The sequence below is a fragment of the Durio zibethinus genome, chromosome 18 (genome assembly GCF_047325235.1).
Source record: "Durio zibethinus cultivar Kanyao isolate XHJ-2024 chromosome 18, ASM4732523v1, whole genome shotgun sequence".
Taxonomy (NCBI): domain Eukaryota; kingdom Viridiplantae; phylum Streptophyta; class Magnoliopsida; order Malvales; family Malvaceae; genus Durio; species Durio zibethinus.
The window spans coordinates 16,744,212-16,767,856 of record NC_143179.1 but is presented as its reverse complement, the minus strand read 5'-3'; the positions used below and the strand labels follow the sequence as shown (position 1 = coordinate 16,767,856).

The window sequence follows — 23,645 nt, the reverse complement described above, 5'->3', positions numbered from 1 at the left end:
CTAACACTGTGAGGAATAATATCAAATATAAATCCTTTATATAATCTAAAGAGTAATCACATATATTTTGTTAAGAAAAATTATCCTAAACCTTGTCAAACTTAAAAGATTGTCTTCATTAGATTAATTGTAATTAAAAATTAATTAATATAATTTTTTTAAAAATAAATATGTGATAATCCTTTTAAATTCATTTATAAAATTCAAAACCTTTCACTATCAAACTCAAATCTTAACTCCGTAGATTTATTTGATATCAATAAACCTAAGACTTAAATATCAACACACCTAAGACAATTTTTTTATTTATTTTCAAAATGCGATTTCCATTAAAAAAAAAAAAACTCTTATCACCAATATATAAAATAGCAATCTTTTTATTTTGGTAAACCTTAATGATTATTTTTAAACCACCAATCTCGTGAAAAAAAAAAGTTGGAATGAAATTGGATGGATCAATGAACAATAAGTGGTATATCCATGTTGGTAGTGATGTGCAAGTCAATTGATAACATCATCTACTTTTGTTGATAGTGTCTTGCAAGTTACATTCTAATCATGCTCATAATCCCTTCAAACATGCGGCCGTGTAAGCAAAGATCTCTTTTACCCCTTTTTACCAGAAAAAGAAAAATAAAAATCACATACGGCCTCCTTTAGAAACGTTTCCCACACCTTCTTTTGAAATTGGGCAATGGGTTATGGCTTTCAAAGCACACATATTTGAAATTCATCATCCCATTCAAAAATCGTGTAATTTTTCTCAGATTCGGCAGTATGGCAATTGGCAAAGGAAGAGAAGTCAAAAATGTTTGGTGAAAACAGTCTTCAATTTGGATATAGAAACTATTGTCTCCATCTAAACTAGTATTAATGTTCAACTCGACTTACAAAATATTTCGATTGGTTCAATGCATATCATCATCTGCACCTTATTAAAAAAAAATCACAGTTTAAAGATAAAACAAAAGGATTATATATTGAAATTCAAATTTAAACTTAAAAAATATTAATTCCTAAAAATATAAATATAAATAAATTAAATTAAATTTCGATTTCAACATCTGCACCGTGTTATATGATGGATTATAACAACAGTGACCCACCAACAAAAATGTTCCAACGTGCATGCCCTCTCGCCTTTCCTTTCGAGAAAGCCCCTTTTTTTTTAATTTAAAAATGGTTTTTTAATTGTTTTTTACACGGTAGGTATAATTTTGTTGTTTAAAGATATATAGTTGTTTTAATATGTAGTGTTAGTTTCAGCTTGGACTCTCTTTCGTCTATATATTGAGGCAAGCTTAACTTGAAATTTTAAACAACACTCCTTTGAACTTTGACCATTGAATCTCGACATTTGATCAAAGATTTTTGGGCCAAATATTTTTAGATAAAGTGTATAAGTAGTCCCAAATCTTTTATTTAAATTTTATTTTGATGTTTAAATTTTAAATTATTTTATAATAGTTGCAAACTTTTTAAAATGGTATTAAGATGGTAGTCTTATCAAATTTTGCAAGATAATTATAATTTTTTGTTATCATATTAAAATATATTTATTAAAAAATAATTAAAACTTTTAAAATTTTAAAAATATGAAATGTAATTATTATTTTTGCCACTGATTTTAAAAAATAAACTTAAAATCAAGGGTGAAAGTAGTAATTTATTTTTCTTTGAAATAAATATAAAAATTTTATTTTTCTAATAAAGATATTTTGGTATTTTAGCAAAAATTAATAATTATGTGTCAATTATTCCAATTTATTTTCTTTCTTTATTTTTTTATTAAATCTTATTTTCCCAATATTTAAAAATTTGATAAAAATATGAAATTAAATCTTTTTAAAAAATAAATCTAGAAATTATTTTTAGCCAAAAAAAAACCCAAATAATTTAAACATATTTATTAGAAAAGAAATAAAATTTATAAAATTTTTTAGTAGGAGACAAAAATATCTTTCTTATCCTTGATTTTAAAAATTCAACTTAAAATCAGAGAAAAATATACTGTTTTTCCTTTACAGTGATTATAAAAATTTTATTTTTTAATAAATACATTTTGATATGATAGTAAAGAGTAATAATTATGGTTACTAGCTTGATTTTATTTTCTTTATTTATTTTTCCAATATTTACTAGTTTTGATAAAAATATATAATTAAATCTTATTAAAAATAAAACCAGATTTTTTTAAAAAAAAATGAAAGAAATGAAAACATACCCAAATAAATTTCATTCTCGGGTGGTTGACATATATTTTCTTAAAAAAAGAATTAAAAAATTTGTATATACTAAAGGTCTTAATTAATAAAGTTTGCATTCTAACTATAATTTTAAATTTAAACAATAAAGGAATTATACTTGTTTGCCAAGTGATTTTGAATGAATTACTTCTAATAAAATATTTTCTCAAAAAATTATAGTAGTAATTAAATAAGTTATGTGATGTTGGCATAGTTTTAGAAAGTTTTAAATTATACTAGTTATACTAATAATAATTCACATAAAATACTTTCTGGGATTATTATTTATTATTTATCTCTATTTATTTAAGTGTTAAAACATCATTTTAGTATGTTTCATTTCTCTTCTTTTTTTTTTTTAATTTTAACTTTATTTTTAATAAAATTTGATTTTATAAGGAGAATTAAAATTTAATAAAATAAAAATAAAGAAAGAATTTTAAAATTATACCAAAATATATTTATAAGAATGAAAATAAAAAATTTTAAATTATTACGTAGGAAAATAAATTAACATTTTACCCTTGATTTTAAGTTTGAATTTTTAAAATCAAAGACAAAATGATAGTTTTGTTTCATTCTTAAAATTTTTCAAAGTTCTATTTTTTTAATAAATATATTTTTGTATGACAGTAAAGATTAATAATTTTAAATCTATTATCTTGAGATGTAATTCTCTTATTAAAATTTGATCAAATAACTAATTGACACCATTTTAAAAGGATTAGAATTATCATGAAATAATTTAAAGTTTAAGTATCAAAATAAAATCCAAATAAAAGGTTTAAAAATACAAATACACGTTATCATATAATCGAGATACAATTTTATTTACCCAAGCAAAAAAAATAATAATAATAACAACTTCAAATCTTCACAAAAAAAAGAAAAAGGTTCAAATCTTGCTTTCAAATTATAAACTTATGAATTTTAGGATGACTTCTACACACATACATTTATTTTTTAGATAATTTTTTTTTTTTTTACAAAAAAGGATGCAGATTACAGGAAGAGATTATAGATAATAGATTTAAATTTCATATTTATTAAATGTTATTTTTTAATAATAACTATATAAACTAATTACATTAAATGTCAAATTTAAATCAATTTCATTGATTTACAAGTGGATCTTAATTACTTGCTTATTCACATAACAATAATTAATTAATTAATAGCAAAAATGTGTGTTTAGGGTTTAAATCTTAATATTTACAAATTATATTTTTATATTACGGTCTTATTTATAAAAAGACAAATTCCCATGCATTTTTTAATAGATTTGGACTCAGTTGTCTCCAAGTAAGAGTTTCTAGTCGTCCTAATTTAAAGTTCGAACACACGCTTTAACCAAAAAAAAAAAAAAATCTGACTTTCGAAAATGCATGGTGTGCAGTAGAGAAGGGAAGAGAAGAGAAAAGATCCACCAAATTGGAGTTTTTGAGTGGAATTGGCAACAGCCATAGTAGTTAGGTTTGGTCTCTAATTTTTGCTTTTTTGGAGTTTGAAGTCTCCATCTTTGAAAAACAAACCAATATCTGTTGCAATCACGCAACAGATTGGCGCACGCCAAAAACTCCGTGTGTCTTTGTCAAACCAAATCTACGTACTTTGATAATTAACTTTAGTATGGCCCTACCTCAATCGCAAGTTTTGTAAATCCTAAATCCCAAGGGATTGGCAATGGCGGTGTTTGATTCACCATTTTAAAAAAATTAATTTTTTTATGCAAATTGAATCGGTAAAGCCGGATTTCATTTCTCATTATTATAATTTCTTTTGAATACGCAAGAGCCGGAGCTACAACCTTAAATTGGGGGAAATTTATCTCTTTAGGGAACAGACGAACCATTAAGATCAAATCCCAATTTTATTAGGTGTATTAACACAAAGAAACTTAACACCCATTGGATCTCAATATCTAATATATATGTATTAAATAAAATCGTAATTTTACTAAAACTCCGTTTGAACTATTTCCTGGAGGGAAAATATAGTTTGTACTCCGTAGTAAAAAGGGTAACTATATGGGAAATTTTTTAAAGGGCGAGTGAAAGTTGAAAAGAAAACCCTTGACCCTTGTAGATTATTATCAAGGCAAGGCAAATAAAGTTGGTTGCCCCTATGTGAAGCTTTCGGTGCTCTTGCAATGATGCCCTAGAATCAAGTGCATGCATTTTACTACTAGCCTAATAATTGTATCTTCATAATTCCATTTACTAGAAATAACAGCTTCAATATATATTATTATTTCGCCATCGCATGCCCGTTAATAAACGAGTCAATTATTGGTAACTTATTGGTGTCATTATTTACTTGTGGTTATAATATAATTGTTGCTGTTGAGTATTTAGTTCAATGGTCGGTAAAAATATTCCATATTTCAAAGAATTTGGTTCAATTTTTTAAATATTAAAACAAGTTGTTTCATATTCATTTTTAGTCTTATAAGATCATAAATTTATTTATAAATGAGATTTTAAATTTAAATTTCATTGTCTAATTATGTTGTATTTTGTTTTAATTTATTAATTGAATATTTAATTATATAAATGTAATAATTGATTATAATTATAAATTTTTTTATTTATGTAATTTAAGATTTAAAAAAAAAAAAACTCTATAAAACGCACTTAAGCCTCGTTTGAAAATGACTTTTAGTTTGATGGGTGTAATTATCATTTTAGGCTCAAACGAGGATTCAGTACGGGGAGAATGAATCCCCATCGATACCACACTTGATGTTATCACCGAGTCTTGAAGGTTTATAAGATTGCTTAAAATTTTTTATTAATTTATTAATTTCTTTAATTACAATAATTTAGCATATATATGACTATTTTATAAACACACTTTAGACTCTGCATTTACAGATAAGATATTTTATTCTAATTTACTCGATCAATAATATCAACTCTCTAAATCAACTAACCAACACACACCCAATTGTCACGTTACCACTAGTAAAGGTTGACCTATCAAAACCCTCTTCTTAGAATTGATTCACCTCTTACCCAACACCTCTACTGATATACCATTAAGACATCACTTCATAATTAAATACTTATCCTTAACTCGTTTGGGACTATTAAATACAATTCACGTTTGGTTAAGATCATTAAATGTAGTTCACAATCACCTATGTGGACTCTTTTCGAGTTCTAGGTAGACTCACCATCAACTATCTTAGTCAAGTCACTGTCATTGATCTCATATATAAGGTAAATAGTAGGCCTAGGTATGTAAAACTTAAACATTTCTCTCCATTATAGCTGTCTCAATACACTTCATCTTCTTTCTCACTAAACCTTAGATACTTTCACAGACTTGAGCATTGGAATACATTTTGGCGAACCAACTCCAATGCCCCTTGATTGTGCTTTTTGGCTACAAGTGCAAGTTCCTTTACCTTTAACCTCCAACTAGTTTTCATCTTGTAAAGACACCCAAAATTACCATAAATAATTGGCACCGTTTAAGTGTAAAACAACCATGTCTCATCCTCACTCTTCTAAAATAATAACACCAACCATGAATGCAACCACCCAACCTATAGTTATCTCCGATGCAGCAGCTATGCTACCAACTCCCATATAAATCACATCACCAAACCTTCCTTCATCGAACCCAATGTATGACCCTATTTCCTTAGTCCCTAGTAATTAAATATCATTAAATGTATGGACTGCACAACTGATGGAGTATTATCAAAAGCTAATGGGAGTTTTATCTTTAAATATGACCCCAACCCCCACTAGTCCACACCATAACTGCTAGACCCTCAAACCCAACCTCCTAACTACCTTCTCTGCAAGCTTAATCTTCATAGCCCATTAATATCACTCATTAGTAAAACATTCCCTTTGCCACGTTTACTACGCATGTTACATTACTAGCACCATTTATCCTCATATATCGAAACAACATACAACAACTCCCCCTAAAGTTCTACCATGAATTTATGAACCAAATCCAACAATTAAATGCCTAGGTAGCCACCCAGCAAAGGTTACTTCAATAGTATGAGCAAGCTACCTAACAACCCCCACAAGAAAGACTCCACGCAAGGGCAAGCTTTACCTTTTCCTTTTGAAAACCCTAAAAATCCCCACTTCGCTTGAAGAAAGTTACCCCTAACCTATCCAAGACAATACCTATTCTCCTCATCATCATTAGAATTCCCAATCTCTATTATCCTCTTTGGTGCCATTTCTCTTTCTCTTTCTCTCTCTTTCTCTCTCTCTCTCTCTCTCTCTCTCACACACACACACACACACACACACACACACATACCCACATACACACACACCCAATAAACTAGTAAAATGCAACAACAAAGTAAACAAAAGATTTCTTATCCATAAAAAATTTTGCAATAGCATAAAAAGAGAGCAAACAGCAGAACAACATAACAAACAAAAAAGTTCTCTCTTGATAATAAGTTGTAGAAATGAATTTGAAAATTTTTCTAACTTTCCTATTTATACCTAGCCAAACGACATAACTAAAACAATACTAATGGAGACCGTTTCAACATTAAATGACACCATTGAAATGGTATCAATTCAAACCATTTCAATCAAATTCCAAAATGGTCCAAATTAATCCTTTTAAACTCAACCATTCGTTTACCCATTGTTTCAAAAAAAGTTACATTCATTCCCTCTCAAAGAACCGGTTCAATTTAAAATTTAAACCTATTAATTACATTTGACCACTCTCCAATCTTATTGTACCATATGTTTTGAATAGTCACACCATTCAAAAACATGAACGCATACCTCACACTACCCTAACAAACACGTTATACCTACACACGATCAACATAGTTAATAAACATTTCACATCAAAATTTTCCTAAGTGCCCACCTACTTTTCCCTGTACCTTAACAAATCATATAGCTCGCCAAGAGAACATTTCTCGCCTTGCAAAGATACATCATCAACATTGCTCGCCAAGAGAGCACTCCTCACCTTGTAAAGACACATCATCAACACAACTCACCAAGAAATACTCATCGCCTTTTAGGGACATTATCAACATAGCTCGTTAAAACAACAATACCTCTCAGCCAAGCATAATTTTTTAAATTTTAAGCTGACGGTATGAAGATAGTCACTTTACAACCGCCCTCAGACCTGAAAGTAATTGTTATATCTATTTACTCAGTCAACAATGTTAACTTTCTAGGCACGTTCAACTACCACATCACCATCAGTAAGGGTTGACCTATCAGAACCCTCATCTTAGAATTGGCTTGTCTCTAACCAAGAAAAAGCTCACCCAATATCTCTACTAATGTCTCATCAAGGTATCATTTCAGAATTGAACATTTGACTTTCAACTTGCTTAGGATCATTATGCAATCCATACTTGCTTAGAATTATTAAATGCAGTTTATAGTCATCCATGTAGTCTTTCCTCAAGCTCCATGTAGACTCATCATCAATTGTCAATTGTCAATTGTCAACTATCAATTATCAACAGTCAACTGTCAATTGTCTCAGTCAAGTCATCGTCCTTTATCGCATAGGTATGTAAGACTTAAGCATTCCTCTCCATTTTAGCTTCCTTAATATACTTCACTTTTTTCCTCACAAAATCTTAAAAAATTTTACTGACTTGAACGTTAGAACGCATTCAAAAAAATCAACTCCGATGCCTATTAACTATGCTTTTCTGGCTATAAAACCAAGTTCCCTCACCTTTAACCTCCAACCAACTTTCGTCTAGTTAAAACACCAAAAAACACCATAAAAAAATAATTTTTTATAAAATTGTTGTGAAAAAAAAAAGTTAAATTATGTAATTCGTCTTGTACTCTCATCAAAATGAAGATTTAATCCCTATATGATAGTATGATCAAATCAAATACTTATACTTTTCAGAATTTCAGTTCAATTGTTAACAAGTTAACATGATTTCATCTCCGTCATATTTGCCATGTAAGTATATATTTACATGACAAATAACATTTAGTTTTTATTTTTTATTGAGTGTATGATGACATAAATTTTTTCCTTTGTTCATTTTTTAAGTGTGCACCATTTTTAGCTTCTATAAATTATTTGATTTATTTTTTTTTTTCTCTCTAATCTTCTTTCTTATCCTGATGCTTTTCCAGAATTCAAAAATAAAAATCAACTTGCATTTGCCACTAAGCAAGATTAATTGTGTAATTTTAATGGAATTAATATTTGGACTTAAAATTAAAATCTCAAAAAATAAAAAAAAGCTTGATTTGGTCAAATTATTATGTTGAGACTAAATTCTCGTTTGATTGGTAATTGCAAATAACGAATTGCACAATTTGACAATATATATATATATATATATATATATATATTAGTATGGTTACTTGTTAGGTTTTAGATGAGACAAAATAATGCAAAGCCAAATTTTTATTCCACTTCGAAATACTTTTTTTTTCAAGTATAAAGCATTATTAACTTATTAGGTATGAGCGGTCTTAATTAATGGTCAAAAAACGAAATCTTAAAGTTTCAAAATCTTAAATTGGAATTTTATTGTATAAATTTGATAGTTTAGTTATATTTTATTTGGTTAATTGATAATTGGTTAATTGGTTTGATGACATATACTAATTTGATCAAAGTCTAAAAACAAGCTTGACAAGAAATTATCTCTTCAGATTTTTCCACCATTGGCAGCTTTTGCAACAAGTTCTTTTAGTCTTGCTTTCAACTTTAACAAAACCTACAACCTAATTCTGAATCCATGATTTAAGCTCCAACTATATATATCATTATATTAATTAAAACTCTGTCACTCCTAAGTTTGGACTTAATATTGGCTCCTTTCTTCACATAGTTTTTGTGATTGTAACATACAAAATCCGAAATATAGAAATAAACTATTTTAAAAAATTATATACATATCAAGATCATATATTTAAAATAATTTTCATTCAGATATCGAAATTGTAGTTTTATCATTGAACCCTTAATGAAGCAATAGTCAATCAAGAATTAAAGTGAATTTATTTTCAAAGTTGAATAAACATTAATTCTTGAGCCAACCTCACCTCTCGTTAGTACATAATTTTCATATCTAGCTTCTTCTATCAAATAATTATTTTTGCAATAGCTTCGCACCAACTTAATAGGCGAGGTTCATCCTTAAGGATATCCTCCCCAACACTCAAAATTGCTTAAACCTTAAGATATTGATGATTGTTTGACCAAATCATATATAATTTCCACCAAATAAAATACGGAATCACATTCCAGTAATTCGATAATTTTCAAACTGAAGATTTTCTTCAAAAAAAAAAAAAGAAGAAAGAACGAAAAAGACGAGAAATCAAAAGAAACAAAATTTCCACAAAAATAACTTTTAAAAAGTAAATATTAAATTAGAAAAATAAGCATTTTTCCCCAGATCAGTCCTCCATATAATCTGCACCGTCCTTTTATCCATGATCCGTAACATCATTTCTGACATTACGACGGTTCATATTTTCAATCTCGAAATATGAACTACACGCGCTTAATGATACCCCAATTCCACAAAGCCTCACAGGCTCACTCTCCTTTGACCAATGACTCAAAAATATAGATGACAGTAGGTGGGCCGCGAGGGCTTTAATAATTTTATCGATTGTCTCGTTTTCATTAATTTTTATATTTGATTTTGATCGTAAATAATCATATTTGACATTTTTAAAAAATTTATATTTAATTTAATTGATTGTTTATAATTTGATAATTTTAGTTTAATATAATATTTATAAAATTATTATTTTAATATTAATTATAATCAAAAGAAAATTTTATTTATATCAATGTAAATATTATATTTTTTAATCTTTATATTAAAATAAATATTTTAAATTTTAATGATTTTAAATATTGTTTTTAATTATACAACTATATAAGTTTAATATTTTTAATAAATTAATAGTTTCAATTAAAATATTAAATAATAATTTTATTAATAAAAAATTAAATAAATAATAAAATTTATCTTTATATATATTCAAAATAAATCAAAATGAAATATAAAAACTCGTTTCCAATCTTACATCGATTTAGATTTTTTTTTTTTTCCAAAACCTAATCCGATTTTTAACGGAAAAAACAAATTTGTTTCCATGGATGGAATCGTATCTGATTGAAGCCAGTTGAATGTTAATTAGTTTAACATTTTAATAAAAAATTAAAAACAAAAATATATAAGAAATTAAAAAGTGAAAGATGACGTCAGATACCTTTGACTATTTCTCTCTCTTCTTTAAACCCCCACTGTCCCGCTTCCCTCTCTAACTCTTTTTCACTTCCACTTTATCTCTCAATTTTTCGTTGTTCTCTTTCTTTCTTGCTGTCCAAACAAGGAAAAGACAAAAAAAAAAAAATGAGAAGAGACGATTTGTACATTACGATTCCAAGTTTTTTTCGGTGTCCGATATCGTTGGATGTGATGAAATCCCCAGTGAGCTTATGCACAGGTGTAACATATGACCGAACCAGCATCCAGCGGTGGCTAGACAGCGGCAACAACACGTGTCCGGCCACGATGCAAGTTCTCCAAAGCAAAGAATTCGTTCCGAACCGGAATTTACAACGACTCATCCAGATGTGGTCCGACTCAGTCGCTGGCCGTCAACCCGACGCCGACTCGGCGGCCAACTCAGTAGTTGTTCCTTCTCAAGATCAGGTCAAAGCCTTGGTCAAACAACTTGACAACAATTGCTTTTCATCTTTAACGAAGATCGTTTGTTTCGTGAGAGAATCTGAGGAGAACCGCGAATTCCTCGCTAGAATGGACGGGTTTTTGAAACCGGTGTTCGATTTCATGAGGAATGCGGAATCGGACATCAAATTGATCGAACAAGTTGTTAAGATTTTGGATTTGATGTTAAATAAAATTTCGGACAAGAAGCCGTTGTTGGAAACTAATTGCTTGTCGACGATTCTTCTGGTTTTGCAACGAGGGAGTTCAGATTCGCAAATCGAATCGGTTCGCTTACTGGAGTCCATCGCGGTCGATGGCGAGTCCAAGCACAAAATAGCCGAAAAAGATGGGTTGTTACCCGAATTGGTCAAATCATTAAGTAAAGAGAAGGATCCAAGTTTGATCGAAGCGAGCTTATCTTGTTTGATAGCAATCACAATGCCAAAACGCGTAAAAACCAACCTAATCCAATCTCGAACAATCCCAGAATTAAAGAACCTCTTATCCGAACCAAACACGACCATTTCGATAATCGAGAAGTCATTAAAACTGCTGGAAACGTTGTCGTCTTGCAAAGAAGGGAGGGTCGAGATTTGGCATGACTCGATATTGTTACAAGTGATTGTGCAGAAAGTGTTGAAAGTATCGAGCAAAGCGACGGAGCACGCGGTGACGATACTTTGGAGCGTTTGTTATTTGTTCAGAGACGAGAAAGCACAAGAAGCGGTGGTTGGTGGCAACGGGATGACCAAGTTCTTGTTGCTGATGCAGAGCAATTGTTCTCCTGCGGTTAGGCAAATGTCGGCGGATTTGCTCAAGATTTTTCGGGTTAATTCTAAGTCTTGTTTATCAAGTTATGATACTAAGACTACCCATATTATGCCCTTCTAAGGATTTTGCTTCTGCTCTCTTTTCTCTCTACGAATGAAGAAAGAAAAAACACCCAAGTTTGTAAATCGAAGGAAACTTTTGTTAGTGGCATGGTAATGGAGAAATTCATTTGATTTTAGTTAGGGGGTTTACTTCCATTTCTTTTTATTGGTTTGATGGATATTTGAATGAATCAAAGGATATACATTAAACTAATCAATTTTAAATTGTTTTTGGCTTGCTTGTTGAATTTTCAGAAGGTTACAGTTTTGATTTGATTTTCAACTGGGAAAAGGACAAAGAAGGGTTCATTCAATAACTCAGAAATAGCAGTAATTGTAGTAATGCAACTTCAAGTTGTGGAATTCCCCCTTAAGTTTATTTTGATTAGATTAGTTTTTAATGAGATTAAAAATAATAGTGACGATAAAAGTGAATATCATAATGGTCAGATTAAGTTTGTAATTAAAATTAATGATACAACTGTGTTTACCCGTTAACATAATTATAATGATAAAATTGGATATACCAGAACATTATTACACCAAAAACAATCAACTATTATAATTGAAAATCCACCAATTTTTTTTACTTTTACATTAGAGTAATCGATGTCAGATTGAAGAGGCAACGAGAGTTTTGGTCCCCCAATTTTACAGTAAAATCTCTTTGGATTCCAAGGCATTTTATTGAAATTCAAATGAGTCCATAGTCAATGGAGGACCATAAACGACAGTAAAGAGCCAGTAACGGGCACCTGTTTTGGCTTTATTTACCATTATCTGTTTGCTGACAAAAACCAAGTCAAAGAAACCACTAGCAGATTTTGCTGTTATAAATTTTGATGAACTGTCCTAATTTAAGGTTTTGAAAATGGTAAACTGTTCTATTAGATGTTCATATCTGATTGTCGATCGAACAAATTAAAATTTCCCGTTATTAGAGTTTTTTTTTTTTTCCTCTCAATCAATTATTATGGTCATCCTCATTTAACAGTAAAAGAATTGTTGACCAGAAGATTTGATGCCTAAACTTGAAAGTATTGCTTTTATTGTTTGTGGTGTTTTTGATGGATTCTGATGTTCAACAATAGAAGCATTAATTCAGAATTAGAATTGCGTCTAGCCATCTGCTAGGAACCTATGAGCGAGAAGAAAACCCATGTGAGTCGGCAATTGTGCTGCAATTATGAATTAGATATGGGTTTCTTTTAAGCAAGATTCCTGCTGGGCAACAGGGGCGGACCGTCATATATGGCTGTGGGGGTCTTGACACCCTAAAATATTTTAAAACGTTTTAGTATATATATGCATTTATGTTAAACAAATTTAAATGGTCATTCAAATTAACGCTATTAATATTAGTTTTTGTATAGTTTTGTAATTTAATTTTATGTTTTTCATTTTAAGAAAGTTAAAACTACATCTTTTTATTGTAGTTATTAATCATTTCTTGGAAATCTTCAAAATTAAAAGTTTTATTTTAAATTTTAAATTACAGTCACTTTATTTTAATTTTTTAATTTTCTCAACAATACAAAGTCAAACCAAGTATTAAATGTGTGCTTTTTTCTTTTCTATTTTTTCAAAAATTGAATCTTATTCACTTAAACTAAGTTAAATACTCTATCAACTAAAAGTTTGATACTCTATCAATAAATCATATAATTATTGACATTACTTTTATTTTTTTACTTAATTATAATTTTTTTCATTAATATCTTATTTCATTTTTAATTACTTTAAATCTTTATCTCGTGTTATCTTATAATATTTTCAACACAAAAAAAAGTATTAAAACCACTTTAAAAAGTTATAAAAACACAATTAATTTTCAATCACAAAATTGTCAATTTCATTTTTTAAAAGCATATTTATTTTTCTTGTTTGTAAAGTTTTTTAACTATCTTTTTAATCGTATAAAAATATTAATTTTTGTATTTTTTTTAATTTTACATATAAAATGTTAAAAGAATCAAGAAAGTTTTCATATTTATTAAAAGATTGTGTAATTAGAAACCATATTTGGTATAATAATATTTTTTTATAATTTTATAAGCGTATTTTTTATTAATATATTTTTAAACAGATATTTATATTAATAAATATAATAACAAAACATCTTACAAAAGAAAAAACATTCTTGGAACTTTGACAAGAAAACAAAGACTTTAGAGTAAAGACAGACAGAGACAAAGTGCCGCAATTGCTGAAATGCGGTTGCTTTGCTGACTGTAATTTGAGCACTTGTCTTTCAATTTAAAATTTTATATAAAAACGATTTGATGTTCCATTGCGGAAAGCAACGAAAGGGTTTGGAATCACAATATAGAAAGAGAAATTTGTTAAGAGCGAGGGAGATAGATTTGACCACTCCAATCTCTCCAGGAAGATTAGCCCTTGAGAATGCATCCACTTTATAGTAAAAAAACAAAAAAAAAAAATGTAGTCTAAGATGAAAAGAAAGGTCTTGAAAAGAGGGGAGTGCACTGAAACCATAAGCCATGATCTAAATTTCTTAATTACGAACATAAATATAAAATAATAGCTGCTTGTTTTGTATTGGATTTGGGTTTTGAAAAGCTTGGGAATTGGCTGCTACATGCATGTCAAAAGTTGGGAGGGGATGGTTTAGATTCCCCGAGCTCTAGAAAGGCCCGTTACCTTTTTCTTTTGGGGTTCTCATTCCTTTTTTGGTTTTTTTTTTCATTTTTTACATTTGAAAAATTATTATATAAGTTTGTCTTACTTCCTACTTAATTATTAGCTCAATAAATTAAGACGTGTCACAAAATTTAAATTATCATATGAACATCTATGAATGCATTCTTTGATAATTGTTGATGATATTTTTTGATGTCTTAGCTGAAGAGATGGGAATGAGATTGAAGAAAAAATAGTTGTAACTTGTAGTCAAAAAGCATGGTCAGAGGGTTTTAGAATTGTCACTCGTGGATGTGCTTCAACATTCAAGTTAGTATATTACCTTGGGTGTGTTCAAGAAATAAGGTAAGGAAGATGAAAAATGATGAAGTGTGTAAAGGAAGCTTCAAGAGAGAAAAAGCTTCGAGAGAGAGTGAGTGATAGGCTTAGTTCTTTTTTAGTTACCCCGCATACCTAGTCTTTTTTTACCTCTTGTCTATGGCAAAAGAGTGATAATCTAACCAAGATGATTAACAATTGAGATGATGTCTATGCGGAGCTTAAAGAGGCCATGCAAATACATGAGAATTGCATTTAATGATCTCAAACATGTGTGGGCTGCATTTAATGATCTTAGGGCGGTATGTAATGATCTAGGGCAAGTTGGTGGCCTATTGGTTAGTTTTGAAGTGACTACCTAGACAGACATTAGTGAGGCCACAGGTGAGCTTTTCCTTTAGTAGGTGGTGGATCATTTTCTTGGGGTAAGTGATGTAGTTGTTTGGGCATGCCTTGATGCATTAACTAGAGCTCTAGCTATTAACCGATTGACTTAGGTATAACAATTGCCCCCCAGGTCTGAAGGAGGTTATAAAGTGAACATTTTCAAACCATTACAGCTCTAATGATTATGGTATCAGATAGAAAGTTTCGGCTCTCCAACAATTGTGTGTTCTTGATATCTTATGAGAATTCTTGGAGAAAAAGTTCGCTAGACAAATATCATAGCTATTTTTTAAAAGTTTTTGTGCTTGAGTTGTAGTCTTGTATTTTCACTGACTATGTATATGGTTTTTAGATGTCAATGAAATAAATTTCGTGCTCTATTTGCCATATTTGGCTATTCTATTTTTTATAGTTATGACTTTAGTTAGCTTTGTGATTTGGGAACAATTGTTGACATAGTACAGTTTAGTTAAAGATAAGAGAACTAGCCACCAGCTTACTCGTGAAGGCAATTAAGATAACAATCTGATAATTTACTAGACTTGACTGTATATTCACTCATTGAAATTGATTGAAATAAAGATGAAAAAATTATCCATTTGCTTACTTGCAGGAAATGGTCAAGAAAAAGACCAAACTATTAAAGAGATTTAGCCATGGGATTGGCAAAAGATAGCCAAGATAAAAATAAGGGGATTACTCATTTTGTTTTACTTGTAAGAATGATCCAAATAGAGGCTAATAAGTTGGCCATGTCTTTTAGATACCTAAAGACGGGTTAACAAAATAGCCAGGTTGAACTCAAGCCTTATTTAAATATATTGATCTTGTAGAAATTAATCTCTAACTAAGATTAAATCAATAAAGTAAATATCAAGTAATGATGTTGTGCTTCAAGAACTCATATTACTTAGATTAGAATGTATAAGCAACATTATGCTCAACATTAAGATGTGCTAATCTTGTAGATACCCATTTTTAATAGAGAATAAACCCAACATAAAAGACTTTGAAAGTAAGATTATACTTCCCTGGTTTGTGTAAATTGAGCCAGAATTTATCTTTAAGTAATGATGTTGTTTTCATGTATTGAATAAAGTTAAACTGCAAGATATAAAAAAATAATATGGGTTTACATTGTGAAATAAACTTTTCTTCATCTAGAAGATAAAATTTCAAACTTAATGGATATCATAGAATATGATAATGTGATATAGATTCATATTGTGAATTGAACTTTTCTTTATTCAAAAGATAGAATTCCAAGTTGAATGTTGTAGCCTTTTAGCCAACTTTACAAGTTATAGTGAGAAGAAATTCATAAAGATGAGTATCGACTTAAAGATGTTGCATCATCAAATTGTACTAATAGAAATATGATAGTTTATTGAAAATGACATTTAAATGTACCTTCTTATAAAGACATTGGATTATTATGTGCCAACACATAGCCTAATGTAATAGGTGTGAAGTGCTAGGGAGATTTTGAATATGTTGACGCGAAGTCTTAACGCAAGAGATAAAAGTACTATAGGCACATTAGGCATGTTGGCACAAGGCCTTAACTCAATAAGAGAGGTGTTGAGGGCACATTGGGCATGTTAGTACAAAACCTTAACATAATGAAAGATAAATATGCTAGGGGAACATTAGAGATGTTGGAGCAGGGCCTTAACACAATTAAAGATAGATGTGCTAAGAATGCATTGGGCATGTTAGCGTAGTACCTTAATGCAATAAAAGATAAAAGTGCCAATGATACATTAGACGTATTGGCAGAAAGTAAGGACTATGTTAACCTATATGCCTTAATGCAAATAATGGCACGTAGGCCATGTCAATAGGAAATGGTGACTATGTTAACCTATATACCTTAATGCAATTAACGTAAATAGTGGCACATTGGAGACATTAGGTGTGTCGATAAGAGATAGAGAATCTGTTAACCCATATACCTTAACACAAATAATGGCATGCAAGGAATGTTGGGTGTGTCGACAATAAGTAGGGACTATGTTAACCAATATGTCTTAATATAAATAATAGTGCACGAGACACATTGTAAGACAAAATTTAGAAAAAGGTAATAGAATATTGTCCATCTTTATTAAGAAATCCTTAGTATAAAATTGCTTACAAAAAAGGGTAATTAAAGCCAAATGCATAGTTGGGAAACATGTAAATATTAAACAAATGAATACAAAAATTGAAAAATACTATACAAATGTAAAAGGGCTAGTTATATGCACTACTTCATCAAGTAAATGACATTTCTAATCTTTGGTATAAGGTTACCACCTATATCTTCCAATCTATATGCTCTAAACCCGATAACATATGAGACTTTGTATGGTCATTCATAATTAGGTGATTATTTCTTCCTTTCGCCTGCCAGTTTACTAGCTTTACGATTTCTAAACACCAAGTCACAAACTCGAAAATGTCTGTGCTTGACTCTAGAATTATAATATTTGGTGACCTATTGCACTATAGTGGCCATTTTGACTTCTACCAAGTCCTTGTTCTCTTGTAACAAGTCCAAATTTACCCTTAATGCTTTTTCATTCTAGCTGAGGTCAAAATGGGTTGTCCTGAGTGTATTCACACCCATTTCAATGAGAATGATCGCTTCTCTATTGTATGTAAATGTGAATAGGATTTCTCTCATGGCTAAATGGTTTGTGGTTCTAATCACCCAAAATATACTAGAAGTCTCATTTACCCATACATCTTTTACTTCATCCAACTTTTTTTTTAGGGCTATTAAGATTTTTTTGATTCATGGATTTCACCTGTCCATTTGTTTGGAGATGAGCTATTAAGCTATTTATTAGGACCACTTTGAAATTTTGGTAGAACCAATTTAATTTCTTCGCCTAAAATTGCATTATGTTCTCTATCACAATGGTATGAAAGAGATCAAACTTGCATATGATATACTTCCACACAAAGTCTTTTATCATTTTAATCGTGATGGTCGCCATCGATTCTACCTCTACACACTTTTTAAAATAATCATAAGCTACTATCATGAATTTCTTTTGGCAGAGTGCTATAAAGAAAGGTCCCAAGATATCAATACCCCTCTAGGCAAATGGCCATGGGCTAAAGATTTGGTTGAGGGCTTTCACTGGTTGTTTAAGGACTTTGGCAAAATTTTGGCACTTATTACATGTTTTCACCAGGTGCATTGCATATTTTTTCATTGTATACCAGTAATATCCTTGTCTTAATGCCTTTTATGCTAGTGTTCGATCATCTACATGATGACTACATACCTTTTCATGAATTTCCCTTAAAACATAAGAGAGGGGCTAAGAAAGCTTTTTTATAAAAACTCTTTCTCACTAGCACAAGTCATGTTACTATTTTCTATATCCTTTTACATTATATTGGATCAAAGGGATACTTTTTTTAGAGGTGTGCCTTTATAAGAGTAATCAAAGTGTCTTCTTTTTCTATACACAGTATATGTGGAGGTTGCAAGTACTTGGGTATAGGTACATGCTCTAACAAGATCTTATCACATTATTTGATTTCAATAAATGCTGCCAACTTAGAGAGGGAGTCAACTCTAGTATTATTGGTACGTGAAACTTGCTACAAGGTTATGGTTGTGAAGGGTTAGCTTAGTTGGCGAACGATTGCATGATATTTGGCAAGTGTGGGGTCTCTGACTTTATATTCACCATTTAGCTAACAGTTGACTAACTAGAAATCTATATAGATAATTAAATGCTCGACATTCAGGCTTGCTATTACTTATAGCCCTACGACCAAAACCTAATATTTTGCTACATTATTGGAAACAAAAAAGCCAAAAGATAATTTATACTACTGTTCCTACCCTCTTAGGCTTAATAATAAAATTACTATGCCCAAATTACTTTTCCCTGAAGAACCATCTACATACAGTACCCATGAATTGTCTAGCAAATGGCTTACCACTAGAGGATGTTGAATGATCTGGGTTGATAGTTGGGGGAATTTAATTGGTCCATCTATCTTTTATGGTTTTTATGGCTCTAATAGGATTTGTTTAGTTTTAGGGTTTTGGATCTGTGAAACAGGATTAGATTTGTGATTGGGGAAGTTTTGAAGAGGGTTGGATTTTAGCTTCTAGTTCAGGTGTGAATGAGCATTCATATAGGAAATTTGTTAAACCTAAGTCTTGATGACTTTTCTTGGCTTGTATTCAACATGGAATTTACTAAGTTCAACATTCCATTTCATCATTTTTCTTAAAATGTTTATTTTATATAAGACTTCCCTTAGTGGTTGGTCTGTTAACATAATTATGACATGTGCCTAAAACGATAGTCTTAATCGATGAGCTATCGTGATCAGTGTGAAGTCTATCTTCTCCAACCTTGTGTAATTAATCGTTTTATTTTGTAAAGCTCTATTGGCATAATACACTAGCATTTGTTTTTTTTTTTACCTCTTACACCAATACTGCTGCTACAATCTTGTCAGAAGCTGTTAGGTACACATATAATGGCCTACCAAGAACAAGGCCGGTTAGCTAAGATGGCAAGTAGAGATATTGCTTAAGTTTTTGAAAACTTTCTGGCAATGTTCATCCTATTTGAATTTTGTTACATTGTGAAAGACTTTAAAGAATGACAAGCACTTGCCCATTAAATTAGATGCAAATCTATTAATGGCTGTCACTCACCCAGTTAACCTCTACATCTTTTTGGTGGTTTTTAAAGGGCTTATGGCTAATATGGTTATCACTTTCTCAAGGTTTGCCTTTATCCCTTTGTTAGAAACCATGAAGTCCAAAAAAATTTTTACTTCCACACCAAATGTACATTTAGTAGGGTTTATCTTCTTGTTGTATTTTCTTAGAATGGCAAAGGCTTCTGCTAAATCCCGAACATTTTATTTCAAGAAAAGGCTCTTAACCAACATATCATCTATATATACCTTCAAAGACCATCCAATTTGCTCTTTGAAGATTTTATTCACCAATATCTGGTAAGTAGCCCTCGTATTCTTTAACCTGAAAGACATAATTGTGTAAAATAATAAACCATCCTCGGTGACAAAAGATATTTTCTCTTGGTCTACATTTATTAACTTGATTTGATTATACCTCGAAAAGGCATCCATGACATTTAAATATTTGTGGCCTATAGCCCACTAATCCATCTACTGAAGGTAAAGAAAAAAAATTTTTGGGGCATACCTTTTTAAGATCGATGAAATCTACATATATTCTCCATTTACCATTTGCCTCTTTCACCATGACCACATTAGCAACCTAGTTAGGATATTTAACTTCCCTGATATATTCGACAACAATCAGTTTGTCCACCTCTTCCCTTACTGCTTGAATTTACTCAAAGGTAAACTTTTTTTCTTTTATTTGACTAGTTTTGTCATTGGGTCAACATTCAGGTAATGGGTGATAATACATTCATCAATTTCAATAATGTTTACTACAGACCATGCAAAGGCATCAACGTTCTTCTGTAAAAATATACATAGCATACCTTATGCCTTGCATCTAGCAAAGAACTTGTTTGAATTGTGAGGTCTGAGTTTGGGGATATAGTTGAATAGGTACTATTTGCTCAACAGGGTAAGCTTTATGTTCCCTAGTTTCATCTTGTGTGTCCAAGCTATCAATGTTTAATGTTTGAGCCAAGGTTAGGTTTATTACATGGACTAATAGAGAAGAATATGTGTTGGGGTCTTTTATGGGTAAGGATGAAAGTGGGTTGTTGGTTTGATTTTCTTTTCGAGAAAGATGGAAGCTTAAAATGTGGCATTGGCGAGCTGTCACTTGGTTCATTTTCATTTATCCTATTCTAATGGGTGTAGAAAATTTAACTTTTTAGACAGTAGATGGTGATCACCATCTTAGCCTTTTTCATCAATAACTTGCCAAAGATGATGTTGTAAGTAGAAGGCTGGTCAACCACGAGTAAGTCTACTAACATGGTTAACATATACTTTTCATCCCTTATCGTAACTAGTAGGGTGTGACCTTTTCACCGCAATGGGTTGTTTAGTAAACCCAAAGATGGCTTAGACGGCCATAAGTGTTCTTCAGTAAGCCTCATTTGCTTGAATGTCTGATAATGTATTAAATTCATCGTACTACCACTATTAAGTAATATACACTGCACTTGGTAGTTGGCTATCATCGTTGTGACTACTATGGGGTCATTTTCATTATCCACTAAAATGTCAATATCTTTTTTTAAAAATTACATCTGCCATTTTTTAATTTTTTATTTTTCAGGTATAATGCCAATGGCCATCACACTATGTAAGTACAACTTGTGCTTGGATTTGTTGTTGGTCCAATCTTTAATAGTTTCCATAATAATGTGGATGATGCCCTGGATTGGCACTTACCTATTGTTTTTTCTTAATGAGCCACATTCATTTAGTGGGGAGAGCCTTCACCTTGTTGGCAATTGACTAGTTCATAGCTTTGTCAAGAATAAGGGTTACTTGATTAAGATTTAAGTTGAGCATTTATCATGTTCTCTAATCTTTTGATCTTTTTTTAAAATGTTATACACTCATTAATAGAATGCCTCTTAGTTTCATGGTAGGTGTAGTGTTTTTTTAGTCCGGGTTGGTTATCTAGTCGTTTGGGTAAAGGTTTTGTTTGATTGTTTCTTTAGGTTGGTCATTGAACTGGGCATTATGTGATGGTATCTAGAGGTTTATTTTGGTTCAAGTGTTGGTTAGACTGCCTTTTAGGGCTTCTTTTGCTACTGTTGTTATGCCAATCTTTTTTTTTACTGGCTATGGCCTAACGATTATTATGAAACCATTAGGTTAGTGTTTTAATTCATTTGTTCTCTTCTTTTGAGCATTTTTTATGCTATTCACATCGTTCGACCCTATCTACTGCCTTAATCTCTTAAGCTTAATCAAACTTCTAGACCATTTTCATATAGTTGATACAATTGCTCTGGCTTGTTCTTCGTTAACGAATATATCAAATGATCATACCTCAGCCCTGTGGTGAAAGCCTTAATGGCCCATTTAGCATTCAAATCTTTCACCTACAAGTGACGTTTGTGGACATTTTTGAACTTGTTCACATCATTTGACCCTATCTGCTGCCCTAATCTCTTTAGCCTTAACAAACTTCTAAACCCTTTTATATAGTTGATACAACTACTCTGGCTTGTCTTCGTTAACAAATATCTTAAATGATCATGCCTCGCCCCTGAGGTGAATGCCTTAATGGCCCAATCTACATTCAAATCCTTGGTTTCCAAAATGGTGGTGTTAAACTTTTTTTAAATATTATCATAAATTTTTTTTAAGTTTTTGCTTTATGGCTAATAAATCATAGAAGAGTGCATTGAAGAAGAGTGCATAGCAACCCTAATACTCAGGAAATGTGCCAAGAATTGCCTATTCAAGGCATCAAAATTGTTTATAATGGAAAAAGCCATAAATAAAACCATGTACTAACTTTCTTATGCAAGGTGGTTGGAAAAGCCCTGCACTTTACTGCATCAAATGCATTATGCAAATTCATAAAGGTCCTAAAATGGTCCAAGTGGTCCTCTAGGTTAGTGGTTTTGTTATAAGTACCTTTTAGTAGTTTAAGAGAAGATGGGATGTCAGCTTATCTAATGGTGAAGATAAGATGGTTGTGGTCATCTTCTAGCCACTAAAGGTCTTTGTTTTTGTCTTTTCTGAGCTTAGCTAGCTATTTACGTAAGATTGTGACTTAAGCGCCAGTTCATCTTTTAGGTCCGGGTTTGTATGTGCTTAATCATGATGGCAAGCTCTGTCATGCACTACTAGAGGGTAGGTTTCTTCAAGTAGGGTTTTGTTTTGAAGTGGTGGTGGTTCTCTAAAAGAAAATGTTGAACTTTCTCTAGGGTGGGGTCATTTTTTAGAAAGTTGTTGAGTTGCTTATTGGTATTGTTAGAGTAATTTTTCCTGGATGGTCACTTGGGTGTTTAAGAGTTGTATCTAGGCCATGAGAGTTTGATAAAAGTCCGGTGGTATTTACATGATTGATGGGTATGTTAGGATCTATAAATATGGAAGTGAAACATGCATAGTGGAAGTTACAAAGAGATTGTTTGCTCACATGCCAATGTTAATCAGTTGTGAGGAGTGGATCTATGTTACAGGTAGTTGGGGAACAAGGTTCAAAGGTTCAAGTGCTACAATGTGGACCAAATATGTTGTCTTGGGTGTTTAGAAGATGTATCTAGGCCATGAGAGTTTGATAAAAGTCTAGTGGTATTTGCGTGATTGGTGGGTGTGTTAGGATCTATAAACATGAAAGTAAAAAATGCATAATGGAAGTTACAAGGAGAATGTTTGGTCACATGCCAACGTTAATCAGTTGTAAGGAGTGGATTTATGTTACAGGTAGTTAGGGAACAAAATTCAAAGGTTCAGGTGTTATAGTGTAGACCAACGATGGTGTTAGTGTCATTTTCAAGGATAAAGCTCCCATTAAACTTT

General features: G+C 30.9%; 1 protein-coding gene across 1 annotated transcript; it reads left to right on the top strand.

Moving 5' to 3' along the window:
• Positions 1–10,518: 10,518 nt before the first annotated feature.
• LOC111299778 (U-box domain-containing protein 27-like) lies at positions 10,519–11,950 on the top strand. The gene has a single exon (XM_022895227.2). It carries the CDS (start codon positions 10,621–10,623, stop codon positions 11,830–11,832), a length of 1,212 nt encoding a protein of 403 aa, XP_022750962.2. The 5' UTR covers positions 10,519–10,620; the 3' UTR covers positions 11,833–11,950.
• Positions 11,951–23,645: the final 11,695 nt, after the last annotated feature.